Source organism: Pyrgilauda ruficollis, unplaced genomic scaffold, assembly GCF_017590135.1.
Source record: "Pyrgilauda ruficollis isolate IOZ18807 unplaced genomic scaffold, ASM1759013v1 scaffold3, whole genome shotgun sequence".
NCBI classification, from domain to species: Eukaryota; Metazoa; Chordata; class Aves; order Passeriformes; family Passeridae; genus Pyrgilauda; species Pyrgilauda ruficollis.
The window spans coordinates 19,186,894-19,205,112 of record NW_024524377.1 but is presented as its reverse complement, the minus strand read 5'-3'; the positions used below and the strand labels follow the sequence as shown (position 1 = coordinate 19,205,112).

At 37.1% G+C, this 18,219-nt stretch overlaps 1 protein-coding gene across 4 annotated transcripts in view; it reads left to right on the top strand.

Annotated features, from left to right (window-relative positions):
• The first annotated feature begins 6 nt into the window (after nucleotides 1-6).
• The window catches only part of GPR155 (G protein-coupled receptor 155), a 28,140-nt gene continuing 9,927 nt past the window's right edge, over nucleotides 7-18,219 (top strand). For 3 of the 4 annotated variants that reach the window (XM_041472715.1, XM_041472714.1, XM_041472712.1), the window contains exons 1-11: nucleotides 7-220; nucleotides 4,439-4,944; nucleotides 8,364-8,763; nucleotides 10,096-10,261; nucleotides 11,492-11,647; nucleotides 12,673-12,756; nucleotides 14,042-14,162; nucleotides 15,448-15,532; nucleotides 15,614-15,704; nucleotides 16,722-16,995; nucleotides 17,629-17,730. In XM_041472715.1, coding sequence (XP_041328649.1) covers nucleotides 4,485-4,944; nucleotides 8,364-8,763; nucleotides 10,096-10,261; nucleotides 11,492-11,647; nucleotides 12,673-12,756; nucleotides 14,042-14,162; nucleotides 15,448-15,532; nucleotides 15,614-15,704; nucleotides 16,722-16,995; nucleotides 17,629-17,730 — 1,939 coding nt within the window. In that variant the 5' untranslated portion in view covers nucleotides 7-220; nucleotides 4,439-4,484. Of the gene's footprint in view, nucleotides 221-3,892; nucleotides 3,988-4,438; nucleotides 4,945-8,363; nucleotides 8,764-10,095; nucleotides 10,262-11,491; nucleotides 11,648-12,672; nucleotides 12,757-14,041; nucleotides 14,163-15,447; nucleotides 15,533-15,613; nucleotides 15,705-16,721; nucleotides 16,996-17,628; nucleotides 17,731-18,219 lie in introns of all 4 variants that reach the window. The other variant, XM_041472713.1, reaches the window with a different exon arrangement.

Below are 18,219 nucleotides of genomic sequence, written 5' to 3'. Positions count from 1 at the left end.
CCCGGCCTGCCCGGGGTCCGCCCGGAGCCCGCCCGCCCGGGGCGCTCGGCCGGCTGCGGCAGCGGGGCTGTCGCTGGCGGGGCGGGCCGGGGCGGGTCAGACCTCGCCTCCCTGGCCTCGGTACCGGCGGCCTCGGCCTTAGAGGGGTTCTCAGTTTGGCAGAGCGCAAACCCTCTCTCCACGCACCCCGGTGCGGAGGCGCCTACCGAAAGCTAAGTAGGTAAGCTGCCCGCTGATTTCCACGGCTTCTGGCGCTATTTTCTGCTGAGGCAGCTGTCACGCAGGGCAGTGCTGCTGGCTTTTTATCTTTGAGTGAAAATGCTGCGTGCTCCTAGCTGGGGTGACCATGGGAAGGAGAGCAGTGATGGGCCGGGAAGGGGCAGGCGAGAGGCGTTGGTTTTGTTGTCGCTCTCTGGCTGCAGGTCAAAGGATTTTACATCCCAGTTCGGCAAGCGGAGCAAGTGAGGTGCTTTTTAAGGGGTACTGGCAAGAAAATGTTATCTGCCTTTTGAAAAATGTTTTGCTGTTTACTTCAGAAGAATGTGTCTGTTTGTTGACAAGCCCAAATGACAGCTTAAGTGAAAATTAAAGGGAGGTGTGTTTCTCATTCATTTTCTGAGTTGACATTCGGTGCCGCTGGCAGCTCTTGCTTCATTTGGTCTTGTCTGAGCTCCCGCACTGCCAAAGTTTTGTGGAGCTTGAAGTGTTGCTGTGAGCCGTGCCAGCCGTGTGCTCAGGGCAGGCCTCAGCATCCCCACGTGTCCAGGGGCTTTTTTGGAATGGCATCGTGGGAGAAGGATGGCAAAGGAAGTGTGATCTCAAAAAACACCTGCTCAGAGACACATGAGGTGTGTGATGATTCTTGTGGTGTTGTCTAGGTTTCTAGATGTAGGTGGCCCATTTCTTGTGCTAATTGCTCTGTTGATATTGATCTCTCTCTTTCTCTCTCTGTTTTCTTAGCCCAATAAAAAGTAAAAATTGCGGTTAACTTGCAAAAATGGGAACTGCAGTAATCACTTCTTCCCACTTACTTTTATCATTTTATCTCCCTGAAGTTGCTTCCTCTTTGACTTCACAAAGTTTTACATGAAAATGCATGTAGTACACGCTTATCTTGGCTGAGAATGGGGTAGTAGAGCTGCTATGAGCAGCAACTCTTCCTACCCCAATTCCATTTAATTTTCCTGAGTAAAATAATGTGTCATCCTTACATTAAAGTAGGAGAGTTTCTGCATTGCACTGAAGTAGGTCATGCTGTGGGATATAATTTATGAGCAATGTGCACGGTCTTGCCAGTGTCACCATATTATACTGAGAGTGATTATCAGTTGAAATCTTAAGAGTGAGAGACCAGAGGGGAGATATACATTGAAGTTATCTCTTTTATTGACTCATGCTGTCTTTGACTTTCATTAGAAAAAGAAGATGAAAGGGATTTTCCCCTTCCTTTGGTGAAGGAGACAATTTCTCTATTTCTGTACTCAGAGAGGAACCTGATGTTACTTAACTCACAGCTGCTGGAGAATGAGTTTCTGGTCTGGTGAATTTGAAGACTTTACAAATATTGACAACCTAGCAGAGAAATGTTTCATGGGAAGTTTAAACTGCACTAGTTACTTGCTCTGTGTCTATTGGTAGTCTTCATACAAGGCTTCCTCTCGTGCAAGCTGACAGTCTGGCTGCAAGCAGCTATGCTTGGTACAGTCAACAGCAGATAAGGCAGCATTATTCCTAAAAGCTGTGTCTGTATTGGCCTCCAGTTCCCAAAAATGCAGCTGTGGCTGGGTTCTTAAAGATTCAAATCTCAGTCCTCAATCCCTGAAGGGATAACTACAAATCATATGTTCTGTGGAGTCAAAGCTAAGTGCTTTCCCTTGCAACTGTGTTATTTTTCCTTATTTTAGTGTCATTTGTCTGGTTAGTTGGCTACATCTACTATAAGAGCGAACTAATTTCTGTGTGGAATATATCAGGTTTTGGGTTTGCATGAGATCATTACCTCTGATTTCATTAAGAACTGTGAATTGAAAATAATTTCACTCTTGTGAGATGTTAGTTTGGGATGAGCCTGAGGTGTAACAAGGCTGTATATTAAATCTGTGATTAGTCATTACATAATCTCATAACAGTTATATAAATGTCTGTATCCTATAGAGCAAAAAGTGCTGAGATGTACTCACTGTGTTAAGCAGAATGCAGAAGCTTGCATTTCTGGAAAACACTGCTTGGCAATAGATGCTCTGTGTTAAGTATGAAGGGTTTGGGATGTGCATGTCTCTCGAGCTGAAGAGATAATTCCCTCTCAAAGCCCTCTGAGGAGTGCCAGTAGCAGCTTTTACTGTAATGGAGTTCTTCTCTTTGAAACTCTTGTGGTTTACCAAAAATTTGTCCTGTATGACTTGACAGGGTCCCGTGTAACAAAGTTGAAGGTAGGCTGAAGGAAGGCTGTAAGAATCTGTCTGTCTTATGTGTCTATCTGTCTGTCTATCTATCTGTCTATCCATCCATCTCTTACAAAAGATGGTTTGGGATGTGTGGGTGTGTGTCCATGTCAGTTTTGATCTAGTGAGGAAGATAGGGGCTTTAGTGTGTGCTATTGACTGATACAACATAAAAGTCAGTCATATTTAAGTTCTGAATTATGAAATGGGGACAAGAGCACTTCTGTATTTTGTAGCAATTTTGTGAAGAGAAATAATGATTTTAATATAGAAGGAAGAGAGGCTTGTCATTAGCCTTGAATAGGAAGGCACAGGAGAAGGAATGATAGAATTTAGGGATAGATATGGCTGGAATATACTCCCACTACAGATCAAGTGTTGCATTTGGTTAAAAAAGTTTCAGCTGTATCTTACTGCTGAAGAAAAATACCTTGAGAGAGTAGTGAGTAGGTTGAACACATTGCAGTGCTGGGAGCCTTACCTCTATGCAGTGCTGTAAGCTTGGAGAATTTGACATGTGCTGAAAACCTGTTTTTTACCTTGCAGCTAGCGTAGAATGTGGCTGATTTCTTTCAAGAATTCAGTGTTGGAAATCTGTCTCTGGTCCTCTTTTGGACATTTTGCAAATTACAACAACATCCTTAAGTTTTTTTAGTAGAAGAAATTGTTTGTTGTTTGCTTCATTTCTTGCAAGTTTTCCCATTGTTCTGTAGCAAATAATACTTTGAGCTCCTGGTCCAAATAAATCTAAGCTAATTTTTCATCTATAATATAAGAAAGTACAGCCTTTAAAATAAGACCTACTTGGAGTGAGACTCATTTTCCTTGGGAGAAGGGATAGCCAAGGCTACTGGATGGATTTGGATGATGCAGCAACTGAGTCCTGATGAGTTACCAGAGCATCATAGAAGTGCTTACCAAAAGCCTCAGGCATAAATAAAAGTCATGAGTCAAAGAGTTGAAGCTTGTGAATATGTATATGCTGGATGCCAGGGTGTGAATAGACCTTACAAGGCCTCACCTTTGCACTGACTTGATTTACTTGCTTATTTACCCGGCTGCTGTGTTCTGTGTTCCTTGTGGATAGGATACAGAGAGGCTGGGAAGACTCTAAAACCAGTTGCTAATTTGCACAGATTGTACCATAAAAAGCATTGTTTGGGACTTGCCAATTTTGACTTTACCACTGATACCTTAAATAGCTTAGGGGAAGTCAGTTCACCTTTGCCTTAGTTTCTGTCCCTGAGAAGTGAGGTAAATCATCTTGACTTCCTAAACAAAGTACTTCAGTACTTCATTTAGTCATGTCAGAACTTTTTGTGCAGAGTTACCTGATGGACGGCACAGGTTTCAGAGCTATATTGCCAAAGCCATATCTGTTTCTGGCAGGACCTTGCTATTGACCAATGAATATTTGTGTTTGATGTCCACTCTCTTCGTCTGATTTGCAGACTTTACATGTCAGCTTGCATATAGAACCTGCGGTGTTGTAATCAGCCCTTTCAAAGGCAACTGCTGCTAACAAGTGAGGAACAGGGGTCAACAGGTATTTCTGTTGTACATAAATGCTTCATGCATGCTTAAATTTCCCTGCTCCAGACCTAAAGAATTGTGTGTAGAAATATGGGTCAGCTCTAGCGCAATGAATTAGATCACTGGCTGCTGTGTCATCTGTGGATTCTTTGCTAACTGAAAAGTGTATCATTAGCATGATATTGAAATGTTGGGAGAGGTCAAAGTTGCACAAAGCAAGGTACAAACTTCAAGGGTGATATGATAATTTAACTCTAAATTTTTCTGGAAGGTAGAGAGGACTTTGCCAAATGTTTTTGTACCAGAGTGGAGAAGCTTTGATTCTTCATCAAATTTATCTTTCTTTCCTGGTGCTTACTTCTTGTAAGGGCTATTCCTGTTGTCCATTCTGTAATAACTTAAGAGGGCATAAGCTTGTACTTAAAGGAATAAAGTTAATAAATGTACTTTTGTTCCTTTTACAGATGAGATCATTTCACACTCTTCTTTTGGAAGAGGTGGTCAGAGGAAATGGATAGCTATTCAGACTTCACTGCAAAGAACCTCTCATCTTCAGCTAATATGTCTCTTTCTTTGCCTGGACAAGCTGGACTCAATACCACTGGCAGTCCCCCTTCTATGTCAATAAGCAGGCTTTTCCCAGCCCTGTTGGAATGCTTTGGAATAATTCTTTGTGGCTACATAGCTGGAAGAGCCAACATTATCACATCAACTCAGGCCAAAGGACTGGGAAATTTTGTGTCCCGTTTTGCACTCCCGGCATTACTGTTCAAAAACATGGTGGTACTTAATTTTTCTAATGTGAATTGGTCCTTCCTGTACAGTGTTTTAGTTGCCAAAGCTGCTGTGTTTTTTTTAGTCTGTGTTTTAACATTGTTAGTAGCCAGTCCTGAGAACAGATTTAGCAAAGCAGGTTTGTTCCCTATTTTTGCTACACAAAGCAATGACTTTGCGCTGGGATATCCAATAGGTGAGTACGTTTTCTCCTTTAAAATTAATTGTCACTGTTCTCGACATGTTTGCTTTTATATTTCCATAGTTTGAAATTGACTTCTGAATTGAAGTTCCATGCAATTGAAATAATTTCTAAAGTGCCTCTCAAATTCTCTTTGAGACTATTAATCTAGGAAACGTTAAAAATAAAAAAAGAGAGCAAGTTAGGTCTAGCAAAACAAAAAACAAGATGTTTGATTACAGAATTGAAAATACAATTATAAAGGCAACATCAAATATGCAATTCCAGATTATATGTAACAACTAGATCCATATTTTAGACACTGTTACCTCCTAAAGTAATCTTTCTCCTTATTCCAAGGCAGCATGTTCAGGAGAATCCTCAATCTTTCTTATTTTCTTCAAATTTGCTTGATATTTATATAAAATTTAGACAAATGCGATTGCATATTTTTTTTAGATGAAAATACTGTGTTTCCCTCAGTTGCATCTCCTGAGATTTATTCCTCTTCAAAGAAATCAGAAGTATGCCACAAATGGGACTGTGAGAATTATATCTTTGTTTGTTGGTATGCATTTTAGATGCCAATTAATGTTTCTTTTTTTAATATATATATGTATTTTGGGGGTCTCTGAATGTATTTCCATTGTATCCTGGTTAAAACATTCTTTCAACTTTTACTTTCTTGTAAGACTGCCTATTTCTTTAGGTGCTTCATGATTTATAAGGTATGATTTATATTTTTTACTATGTATGATCTTGACAAAATTCACACCATTTAGAGCTTTACTGGAATAGTTACTGCAACAGAAACATTGTGGGCTCTTGAGGTTTATTTCCTCTTGTCCTTTCCCTTCTCCCAGCCCCAAACTTTTGGTGTTGGGTTCATGTTGTCACCTGTGCAAACTTTTTGCTATTAGTAAAATATTACCCAAGCTTCTCTGAAGTGTTTGCAGAACTGGTCAACAAAGAATAGCTGTTTTTTATGTGATAGAGGTAGTGTTTTAAACAAAGCTTGATCTTTTAATGAAAAAATATTTTTAAATGCTGTAGCAGTGGAAATTTGTAAAGGAAAAAAATCAATATTGACAAATTGTGCACTAAATCAACACTATTTAAAAAGGCATTTTGAACTGTTAATCATTCCTAAGTCTTCATCCCATGTAATTTCTTTAATACATGACTATTATTATTTCTTATTTCTTTACTATGCTCTTTTTTGCTGTTTGAAAAGATTTGCACATAACAAAATCAAAATGCAGGTCAAATTTTTGAAGCTTATTACTGCTTTTCTATTATCATGGTTATGATAGTTCTAAATTAAAAAGTGATGTTGGCGTGAAAAAGAACCTAGCTGGGAGAGAGGTTTGTTAGCACACCCCTGCTGTAGTGAGTATTACTATGATAGAAAGCTTTGGGGTTTTTAATTACAGGGTAATAATGATACAAGTCTGACAGAGAGATTCAGGTATTCTCTAGAGCTGTGTGTTAAAGCACAGGTGTAGCAGATGTGCTGTGTGACAGTCACTGTGACTTTAATCATACTCATTGTATTAAGCATGGTGTGTGATTTATATGTACTTTTGAGCAGCTGGGACATGGGGAATTGATTTTTTTAAAAATTAAAGTATCTTTTATTTCAGGTTTTTTTTTATTATCAGCAAGCAGGCACCATGATTTAAATAAAAAGAAAACTTTTCATCAGTGGTAGAAGTTGTGGATTATTTTTACTGTCTTAATGATTCTGTAAGACTAATTGCTTATTTTTTTCCACCCACTGACTCACTAATCTAACTCTACTTTTTGTACCCAGTAAAATGCATTCTGACATCATACATGATTTAAAGTACTTATAGACCTTAATTTATTGTCTTAAGTGTGCAGCTTCACTTTACCAGAATGTAAAGGCTTTTAAAATTTTTCACTCAGACATTAATTACACATGACTTGGGTGGAGTTGTGTTCAAGTGACTTGGGCATTCTGCATAAAGCAATATAAAACATCAGTCTCAGGTTTGAAGTTTTAGGAAAAAACCTTTTTACGTAAAAAGTGTCCAGCATGTTTAAAGTGGTTTTGATTGCCAGGTTGTGTTTAGTGCTTAAAACTGGCTTGTTAAATGCACTAACTAACCCCAAACTTGGTACTTCTGTTCAGCAGTCTATTTAGGATTTTATACAGGTAGTTCTTCTACATGTACTTTAATAATGGCCTGTAAAAGTAAAAAAGCCTTTAGTGCCTTTTTTATATATGTAAGAAATCAGCTAGTTGAGAATGTCACTTTATTTGCTCTAAAGAGGAGACTGTTCAAAGTGAGTGCTGATTTAGCACTTGGAAGTTCCTGTCATTCCAGAGGCTTAAATAATATAAAGGTAAAACTCTTCTGGATTTTGAAAAATGTAGTCACGAGGAAAAACTTTTTCAGAAAAGGTTAACAATGTTGTTATTAATAATTATGAATTGCGTAGTATATATCTAATACATAGTATATGTAATAGTCATGATAAAATTAACTATATATATTATAATTGACATACTATTAATAACTACAGCATATTATTGATAATTACTAATAACAAAAAACTATTAAATATAACAATTATAAATCAGGTAAAGAGAACATTCTACTTTTAAAGCATTGGAGGTTTTTTAAATTTACATTGGAATTGAATCTTTTATATGTTTCCAAAGTATTTTCATTATTTTTGGAGTGCCTTTAGTACAAACTGGAAATAAGAAGCAATTCTACTTTGACTCAGAAGTATGTAGTAGTAATGAAAGCAAAAGCTCATTATTTAGAGTTCCTTGAGGGACCATAACTACAGCAGTAACTCTTGTCCTAAGTAGTCCCAGAGAATGAACCAATAATTTTGTCATAAAGTTTTTTTCCCCAGTTGTTGCTTTGTTGTGTTGTGTTGAATCTATGTAGAAAGATCACACCTGACTTACCCATTGAAAACTGTTTAAATTCTAAAGAAGTGAGACTCCCTTCAGATAGGAAGCAACTTGTATCCTGCAAAAGTGCATTTAATTCTCCACAACTGTCATGTTTCTGGGGAGGAAAAGCAAGTCAGAAATAAAGCCAAAATTTTTCCAGCATTTGGGATGACTCAAAGGAAACATAGAATTATTATATTGTTTTCTTTCTTTTTTTCTGTAAATGTTGGCTAATGGTAGGATGATTAAATGGTATTGGATAGTTAGTCTTTGATCTTTAATATGTTCTTTAGATAACTGTTGCCTAATATGATAGGACATACTTCTCTTCCTGCATTATCTTCTATTGATTGTTAATTAAATGGATCCCTTCAGTTCCTTCTGGAGGAAACATAAATAATTTTCTTTAATTTTCAGAGAGCAAAATTTAATTTCAATATTTCAATGTATTTTTTGCTGAAGTGTTATCACTCATAACTCTTCATTTCCTGTCTTCTAGTTGAAGCTTTATATCAAACCACTTACCCAGAGTATCTCCAGTACATTTACCTAGTGGCTCCAATATCTCTTATGATGCTAAACCCCTTGGGGTTTATCTTCTGTGAAATCCAGAAGTGGAGGAATAATCGCACTGTGTCACAGAGCAAAATCAAAATAGTGGGCCTAGCACTCCTTCGAGTTTTGCAGAACCCAATTGTGTTCATGGTCTTCATAGGAATTGCCTCAAACTTTATTCTTGGCCAGAAAATTCCTGAATACCTTGAAAACTTCCTTGATGGACTGGGCAGTTCGTTTTCTGGCTCTGCACTTTTTTACCTTGGACTGACTATGGTGGGACAAACAAAAAAACTGACAAAGGGTATGTTTGTTGCACTGATCCTTCTCATCACAGCTAAACTGTAAGTTCAATTTATGTATTTTTATACTTTTGTTGTCTAGATGTTTTAAGCTCTGAATACCCTGGTCAGATGCTTTTCTCTCAAAAACATTATGATAATAGTACATTTTGCTTCCAGTATTTTGAGTGAGTGCTTCTCAAACTCTTTGATAGAATTCAGCTGTAAATTTTCAAAGGAAATTTAGTAGACTAAAAACCTGTTGTCAGACTCTGCAGAGAAAGAAAATCTGGGGTGCTGTGCCTTCACAGACTGCCTGCAGGCCATCTGTCATGAATTGAGTATTTGGGGAACTAGTAGCTTAAATCAAAATTTACTGAATCAATAGTTAGGCAGTAGTGAGTTTAAGTATATTTGATTAGTATTTGTATTTTATTTGCCTTAAACAATGCATTTCCAAATTAGTTGGGTTTCCTTTATCTGTAAGTCTTTGAAACAACTATACTGGAAGAGCTTAAAAATGGTCACTTCATTCTCTCAAACTGTTTGACTTTTAAGCATGAATAGATGCCAAGTTCTATTTAAAACTTAGGCTGTCGTAATCTTCCCTTGAATATATTTCAAGGAATATTTATTTATTTAATATCAAATATTTTATTTCCTACAGAACTACAATTAACCTAACAGAATGTTTGGTTTTAAGTTTATATTGTAAAATTTGAATTGAAGGTGCATTTCAGTATCAGGTACAACTAACCAGCAAAGCTAAAGACCTAGTCAATAAACCAGTTTAATGACAAATTTTGTAATGAAAAAAGCATGAAAAACACTGGGTTTTAATGTTGCTACTTTGCTTTACTGTAAGCCTGTAAGACTTATGTTGAGTCTGTGTGAGATCTGGGCTATTGCTGAAATAGCCTTTATGCCAGTGGTTTGCTGGCCAAAAATTTTGGCATGGGATACTTAAGCTTGAGCCCTTATTATATTTCAAACAGCTTGCAGAAAGGTGGACTGAATTTCAGAGCTGCTGACTGCTTGTAGCTACTATTACTGTAACAGTTGAAAAATGAGAGGGTTTTTAATGTTTTGCCATTCTAAATTTGAAGTTTCTACAAAGAATGTGTCTACACAATCAGGGAAGCTGCATCTATACTCAAGTTTGTTGTCATGTTTGTCCTTTTTATTTGAATGTAATTTGTGATGGAAGATTTTTAAGCAGCTGGGTAATATTTTGATAACAATAAAAGCAGTCATTCAAAGTGATGTCAGTATTTTGCTTTTCATAAGTAATATTCAAACAAGCCTTAAATTTCCTTTTTGTTCATTTTCTGGGTAAAGAAGAGTCTGTTGTTGTAGGTTGAGTAATATTTTTTCAATTACTTTTTTCTCTTTCAGGCTCATGATGCCATTTCTCTGTAGAGAGATGGTGGAGCTCTTGGACAAGAGTGACAATGTGGTCAATCACACCAGTTTATCAAACTATGCATTTCTTTATGGAGTTTTTCCAGCAGCACCTGGTGTCGCAATATTCGCAAGTCAATTTAACATGGAAGTAGGAATTGTATGTATTACATACATACAACTTTTCCAAGTTAAACTTTTCCAAATATGTCCTAACTGTGAGCTTAACTTCTTTGATTAAATAAATAAATAAGTAGGCTTGAAGAATTTGCTTTTCTGAAGTATAGATACCTTAGAATTACTTGTACTCCCAGGGTCTTTCCTGATGTCTTAAGTGTCTTGATAGTCCTCATCTTTTTTTTTTTTTTTTTCCATTTGTGACTCTAGTAGAAAGAGATAGGATAACTTCAGATATGAAGAATTTGTATCTTTGTTGTTTTTTGGGATTGTGTTTTTTGTCTGTTTTCTTTTCAACGACATTATCTTTGAGATGTTTTATAGGGGGAAAAAAGAAATTATGTTACTGTCTTCAGTAAAAATAGTGTCATAGCTGAAAATTTATGGAAGATCTTAAGCTTCATTGTGCTGCCCTTCACTTAAATCATGTAATAGAAAGCATTTTATTTTTTTTTAATATGTACATAGTAGAGGGTACCTTTTCAACTTTAAATAGAAATTCTGTAATTGTTTCTTCTGCTTGAAGTGACATTAACACACTTTTGTTGATTTTCATTATTTTTAATGGTTTCTATTTTGGAGTTGTTTAGGTATATTTGTTTTTGTTTTAAGAAAAAAGGATAATAAAAATAAATCATGCAAGATAGAATTTTATCCTCTACAAACTTAAGAAATTTCTTTAAAGCAGAGTCTCTAGTATGAGCAGCAACTCACACTTCCATCACTGTGCAAATTCGAAAAAGTAGAAAGACAATGAGAAGCCAAACTAGAAATCACTTGCAAATACATATGGTTTCTTCTCATGAATTGATGCATATTAATATTTGCATAGCTACATGGGATTTTTTTAGTTATTTATGGTATGAATGTTTATACCCAAAAGCAAATTGTGACAGTGTAAATTTACCCCTAGACAGCAGTCATTAGTATATTTTACACCCATTAAAAAGCTCTGTAGAAATCTGCAGCAGGAAACTCCACTCCTTCTATTTCAGAAGCTTGTTAAAATTTTCAGTTTAGCTCTGTGTATAAACCAGATAGTTTCTGGCTCAAATTCTAAATAATTTGTTATAGAAACAACTCATTATTTGTTAAAGTTCTAGGCATGTTTAATTCAAAGTTCCAATTTTGCCAGTTGTTGTATTCCTGAAAGTAGATTATTTAGCCTGAGATGTGATTAACTCCATTGCTGTTTCCGTTTGACTCTCGGCAGATTACCTCAGGCATGGTGATAAGCACGTTTGTGTCTGCCCCCATCATGTATGTTTCTGCATGGCTGCTGACCATCCCATCCATGGACCCCAACCCACTGGCAACTGCACTCCAGAACGTCAGCTTTGACATCAGCATCGTCAGCCTCATCTCTCTGGTGGGTGAGGCACAAAGGAGCTCTGGGTCAGGGCAGCCTCGGTGCGTAAGCAGCAAACTGAGTCATTGTGGGAGTTCATTTCTTCATCGGATCCTGGTGCAGAGGGATGAGGAAGGAGTTAAAAATCCTGATTAAGCAGTGGGTCTGCTGGAAAGCTGCACTGTAGAGAAAGATGAGTAACTGAATTAGAGTATTTAGTGCAGAGCTTGAGAGGTTTTTTTGTTCGGTTTGTTTTCTTGTTTTAATAACAGGGTGTGAGGGAATTAAAGTACTAGCTTACACCACAGAGACTAGTTACATCAAGCCAAGTGAGGTGCTTGGATATCACAGTAATGAAGGCTGTGTACAAACTTCAGCTCCAGAAATGTCAGTACATATTTGTTTAATGAAGTCTTAATGACCATGAATGAAATAGTTTAACCTGAAAAATTTATGTTTATCAAATTCCTTTACTAGAAATTATTTTCTTAAAAACTGAGTTGATAATCCAGAAGTCCAATGTGAATTTTGTTTTGGTTTTAAAGAAAGTACAGATAGTATGATTATTTTATTTGCTTTCTAAAAACAAAAACATCCATGTTGGAAGGAGCTGGAATTTTCTGAAGTTGTTGTCTCACCAAAGTCCTCTTGTCTTGAAACTATGCCTGAAGGGAAGCCAGAAGTGAATGCTAACTCTTGCTGGTCAGATAATTTTGAGAGATTCAGGGGAGGTGGGTGTGGATTTTAAATTCTAAATTTCCAGGCTACACTGTGGTCATTTGTGTCCTGAGGAACTAACAGGTTTCTGCATGCTCCAGACAAGTGCTTGGTCTTTACTGGAAATACTTCACCGACATGAGAACACCAAGATGCATTGCTTTTTCTGACCACAACTGCTGAGGCAAAGGGGCTGGCAGCATACTGTAGCAGTCATGTTGCTAAGATCTGTTGCATATTTAATTTCACCCTCATTTGACAGAATACTCATCTTGTTCCTTTGGGTTTTGTTTTATTCTTAAATTTATTTTTCTTCTTGTATGTTACAGACTTGGTCTCTTACTGTTGTTGTTCTGAGTAAGAAGTACAAACAGATTCCTCATATGATTACAACAAATCTACTTGTTGCTCAGGTCAGTAGGAAGGAGAATGCTGTTGTGTGAGGTTTAGGGTTTAAGTATTTTTTAACAATTTTGGAAGTTTGATTTTTACAGTGAGATCTTTATAGCCAACTGTGGAGGGCAGATGAATCTAATGTGTGACTTGTCTAAACAATTTTAGTGTTGTGAAATACATCCTTGAAGAAAATGATAGTTAATGTGGGCACTGTGATTCCTAAACAGAACTATAAACAATCAGAACAGAGAGTGGCTTCTGAGATGTTTTCTTAGTTATTGCCCAATACTGTTGAGAGCACTTCTGTTTCAGTTATGCCCATCTGAAGCTGGCAATACCAGGAGCAGCAGCCTGTGTTTGGCTCTATAGTGACCCTATTCAAGGAACTAAATAGAAAAATAATCCCTGTTTATGTCCCTGAAGCTCTTGCTGAGAGATCAGCAGGTGCAAGTGCTGGTGCAAGGATGTGCAAGGTGGGAATGCATGGCTGGTGGGTAGGGAAGGCCAAAGCCAAGTGGCTCTGGATTAATTTTAATTGTTATTTAATCTGAGAGAGAACTGCAGAGTTCATGCTCCTTATTCCCTTGAAGTAACTGCACAACAGGAACAGCCTGTGCTTTTATAACATCTGTGTGGTTGTGCTTTCTGAAGTAGTTTGTTTGTTTTTTTTTTTAATATCTCTGTATATTGCAAACTCTCTGAGCTCTGATCATGGAGTCACATTTGAAAAATGTCATGTATGAGAACTGCAGGTGCTTCTGTACCAACAAAGCTAGCTTTCATCTTAAAAAAATTGGACTATTGTGTTACTGTTTCCACAATACTTCAGCCTATCTTTTCAGATTTCTTCAGTGTTAAAATTATCATATATGCAATATCACTGGGTGACAACTGCTGTAATTCTTGGCTGAACAAATACCTGTTTACCTCCATTTCCTGTGAAAATAATTTTAGGTAAATGGTTTGTACTTGCCAAAAACATCACCATTTACTTACTATAAGGTATATAAAGTTGGGGGTTTACCTGATTTGCCTTACTCCTAGTTTATATGAGTTATGTACTTGCTGTCAAAAAAACCCTCCTGAAAATGAGGTAGCATAGTCAAGTGACACAACTGTAATACTGAATTTACTGTGGCAGTACTTTACTGCTAAGTGAGGTATCCATTTCCTAAAATCACCCTCCAGCGCATCTGGGGGTGGAGTTTAAAGCTTATTACAAATATATAGCTCTCTCTTCAGTTTTTTTTTGGTCATTCTGCTTTCCCAGTTTGAATGATGGTATCTTACTTTTCTTTCCAGTTTATTGCTTGCATTGGAATGGTGGCATGGAATTTCACTGTTAAAGAGAAAGACATCACCATCCAGATCCTCGTATTTATATTCCTCTACAGCTCACTTTACAGCACCTACCTATGGACAGGTATGATTTTTCAAGGCAGAGCACAGGTATTGTAATGAAGGATTAATGTCCTGAAATAAGGTTAATTACATTCTTCAGAGTACTTGTTCCTTTCACTTGTTTGTAGTTCTACAAATGTGGATACCTGGAAGTTGTGCTGAGGTTTAGGTTGGGCACTGCTGCTGCTGTTGGAAGCTTCTGCCTGGGCAGTTGTGGATTGCCTTTGCTGGGTACAGTAGCCTGGCTGGTGTGCAACAAGAGCCTGCTTTCAAGGCAGAAGCAACAACAAATAGAGTGAATATGGAGGGTTGCCCTTCAGCTAGTCAGTGTCTTAATGATGATTTTTAATTAATGCAGAGTTTAAGATTTTCATTATTCAGCATTAAATAGATTTAAAAACTGGTGCAATGAAAAAATAGAAAATACAGAATGAAGGGAAATACCCAAGTCGCTTTAACACCTCTTTCCCCTAGAAATTGTTGTTTCTAAAAACAATGTATGTGTATTAGATTAATGCAGGAATTGAAATTGAAAGAATTGAAAGATGCTTCAAGAAGCTTGGAGAACCTTACATGTATGATTAAAAGAGACTTTGGGTATTCAAGATATTTTTGTCCAGAATCTACAGGTTTAATTCCTGTGGTGTTTTTCTGGAGTGAGATGTATTTGTTTAGCTGAAGCACATAGCCCATGATTGGTGGGACCTAATATAAATACTAGCTTTGCTTCCACATGAGAATATTGCTGAGCTGCTGAGTGTGAGTAGACTAGGTAGTTCCAGAAGATACTCCCAAAAGAGTTAGATATGTAAAAATATGCAAAACTTTTTAGTTAAATTTATCATTGACTTTACAAAGGACTAGTCAGTTTTTAAAGAAATGTTGTAACTGAATACAACACTATTTGTTGATAGCTAAAGAGTGTTGGGATAGAAAAGTGCTGTTAATAGCACTTTTCTAGTGCTATTATAAGCAACTGATTTCTTGCTGTTATCTTAAATGTTCTTGTGACATCTTTTTTACTCTTGTGAACCTTTCTTAGCATTTAGAAGTGAATATTTAATATAAAATGTCCTGGCAGTTTTTCAGTGTTTCACTATTAACATAATTTTTTAGGCAATGGGTATTTCTAATTTACTTTCTCAGAATACAATCAGACAAATTTTGGAATATTTAAAGGTCTGAGAAGAATATTTTAAGCTATTGAGCAGGTCATATTATAGAGTTTGTAGGTTCTGTACTTACCAGTTCCCTTTTAACTAAGGCATTTATTTTGGTTTTCTTTTTATTTTGTTTGGTGTTTTTAGGTTTTCTATCTTTTTCTTTGTTTCTGTTGAAGAAGAGAGAAACAGTAAAGATTCCCATTGGGTTTATCATCATAGCTGGATGGGGGTAAGTTAATTCAAGTGCTTCCCTGCTGAATTAGTGGGAGCATGATAAATATGTTATGTACTTCCTATTTTGTTCTTTCAGAGTCCCAACAGTTCTGGTGGGAATCTTATTAATTGTTGGTGAACGTAACAGCACTAGTATTGACTCTGCCTTTTTCTATGGAAAACATCAGGTAGGAACATGTTCTGTCCTCATCACTTCAGACTTCTGCTGTGCTACCTGTGCAAGTAGCTTTCAGTCAAAGTACAGGCTACTATAATTGAAGTATCATTGTAGAATGCTTCTAGGTCCATACAAAAATGTATTTCTGTGATGAGCCACTAGGAACATTTGTTTGGAGAAGGATCTTCATGTTTAGGCAACTATGACTAAGGAAAAAAGGGAGTAGGCTTCTTAAAGAAAAAACTTAGGAGTGGTAATGAATTACAGAGCTCTTTTCCTGGTGACTAATTTGTATTCTAGCATGATAGTTATCTAGAATTGTTATTATCCAGTATCTAATTAATGGCTTTTGGTCTGTAATAGATAGGATATGCATCACCTGTGTAGCAGTAACTGCTTGCACTATGGTAGGCTTCTCTGCACAATCATAGATTGAAAGACCCTGAACTACCATTTTTACCAGCAAATAGTTCCTCTTATCAGAGGATATAAAGTGTACTAGCATAGGTATTTGTCATGTTTTCTCCCTCTCTTTCTTATGGACAGAGAGTCCATGAGTCACTCGGGATTATTCCTGTGGCACTTTCACAAGTACTAAATAGCCTCAGAGTGGATTCTGGGTATCAGTGCAGGTGGTTAGAAGGAAAGGCTAATTAATAGGGTGCTCCCCATTTGCTAAAGAATGTGCTAAAGAGCACATTCCTCTTGGGAATGAAAACCTACCTGAGCAGAACTTTAACCCAGAGCACTGATGATCCTGAGAGGAAGGGGGAAGACAATGAGGGATGGTTTGGATTGCATGGGAAACAGGGGTGCACACTTCAAAAAACGAACAAAAAAGCTAAGTTACTCAGGCAAGGAAAATTAGTCTCTTTCAGTGCGATGAGGTGCAAGAGCAGTAAATATAGGAAACATAGTCTTGTTCAGACTCATTTGTAAGTGTATTTAGAAAAGTACAGAAGTTAGAAAGACAGACATATCAACTATTTCCCTATATTTAAGTGCATTTTCTTTGCTTTCTTAACAGATAATTACCACAGCAGTGGTACTGTTCATCAGTATATTGCTGTCAGGTATCTCACTGATGTGCATGAACAGAAGTAGGCAAGGGTCCAGCTATGGGGTGTTGAACCCATACTCACCACGTAGCTCAGTGGAGGAGGTTGAAGTGGAAGGGAGTGGGCAAAATCACATTTCAGCCACTATGACTCAGTCTTCTCCAGAATCTTCTGCACAATCTTCTCCAGAATCTTCTGCACAGTCTTCTCCAAGACCTTCTGCACAGACATCTGCAGAAAGAGGTAGACGAAGTATATTTGTATAAAGAACAACTGGCTTAGGGTGCTATAAACTAATATTTCAGATGTAATTCTGGCCTGGGAAGGACAGTTTACAGCTTCAGGTGTTAAATTAGGGCAGAAGAAAATCTAGATATAACTGCCCAAGTATTTAGGTTTGTGTTTCTAAAGAAGTTTGATTGTTACCATTGTAATAGTTGTGTAAGTGGACAAGAAGAAAAGCCTGTGGATGATTTTTATGTAAGTAGTGATACCTTGATAAGGATGTAATAAATGCAGCCCACTAGGCATCTTAGATTGTTTACCCACTCAGTTGTCTCTCTGAGAATGAATTACATGCCAACAGAAGCACCCAATGTGTTTCTAATCCTTTTTTGTATGTAGCCTTTTTGATCAATTCCTGGTTTTTTGCCTATAACTGAAAGTGCTTCTGTTGCTTCAGTGGTGGTAGTGTTATGTTAAACTATTAGTGACCCATTTACCCTCTCAACAAATTGGAAAAATTAAGTCTGTCTTCTGCTTTTGGGTTATTTTTGAGCACAATAGTTAAAGCTGCATGGAATATATGTTATACCTGGAAAATAAATAATGGCAGTGAAGGAAGCTAACTATCCTATTACTGTATATATTTAATAGGTTGCTGTTCTTGTCAAACAACAAATGGTGAATTATCCTGTGCTAAAGACAGCAAAGCAGTGTCAAATGCTGTTGAAAGCAAAATTCCTCCAATTGAGACAGGTAAAGCAGTAGCATCTCTTTGTTTTAATACTACAGGCTCTTCCCCAACATCTGTGTGTTATTCTCACAAAGAAACTGTTGGAGCTGTTGTTCTCTCCACTCCACCTGGATAACTGATATTTTGTATTAAATTCAGTTATTAGGCAATATCATAGCTGTTTGTTCTCTTCTGCTGATAGTTGTTTGTAGTCTTTCAGTGCTCAAGATGGACAGTTGTTTTGGATGTCACTTTTTTATCACTAAGCTACTTTGGTGTGTTCTGAGCATTCAGACCTTGACTCTCCATTATTGTCTTGTTTGGATGCTGGAAAGTTGAATACATAACCCTATTTTGCATCAAGCTTTTAACGTAAACCACTTTTTTTCATCCTCATATTCACATCTTGCATCTTTTTAAAAAGCCTTTGTTGTAATCAGGCACAGGTTTTGAACACTAGATAAGATCTAGAGGAGCAAGTGCTTACTGCAAATTAGATTAAATGTCCGTGC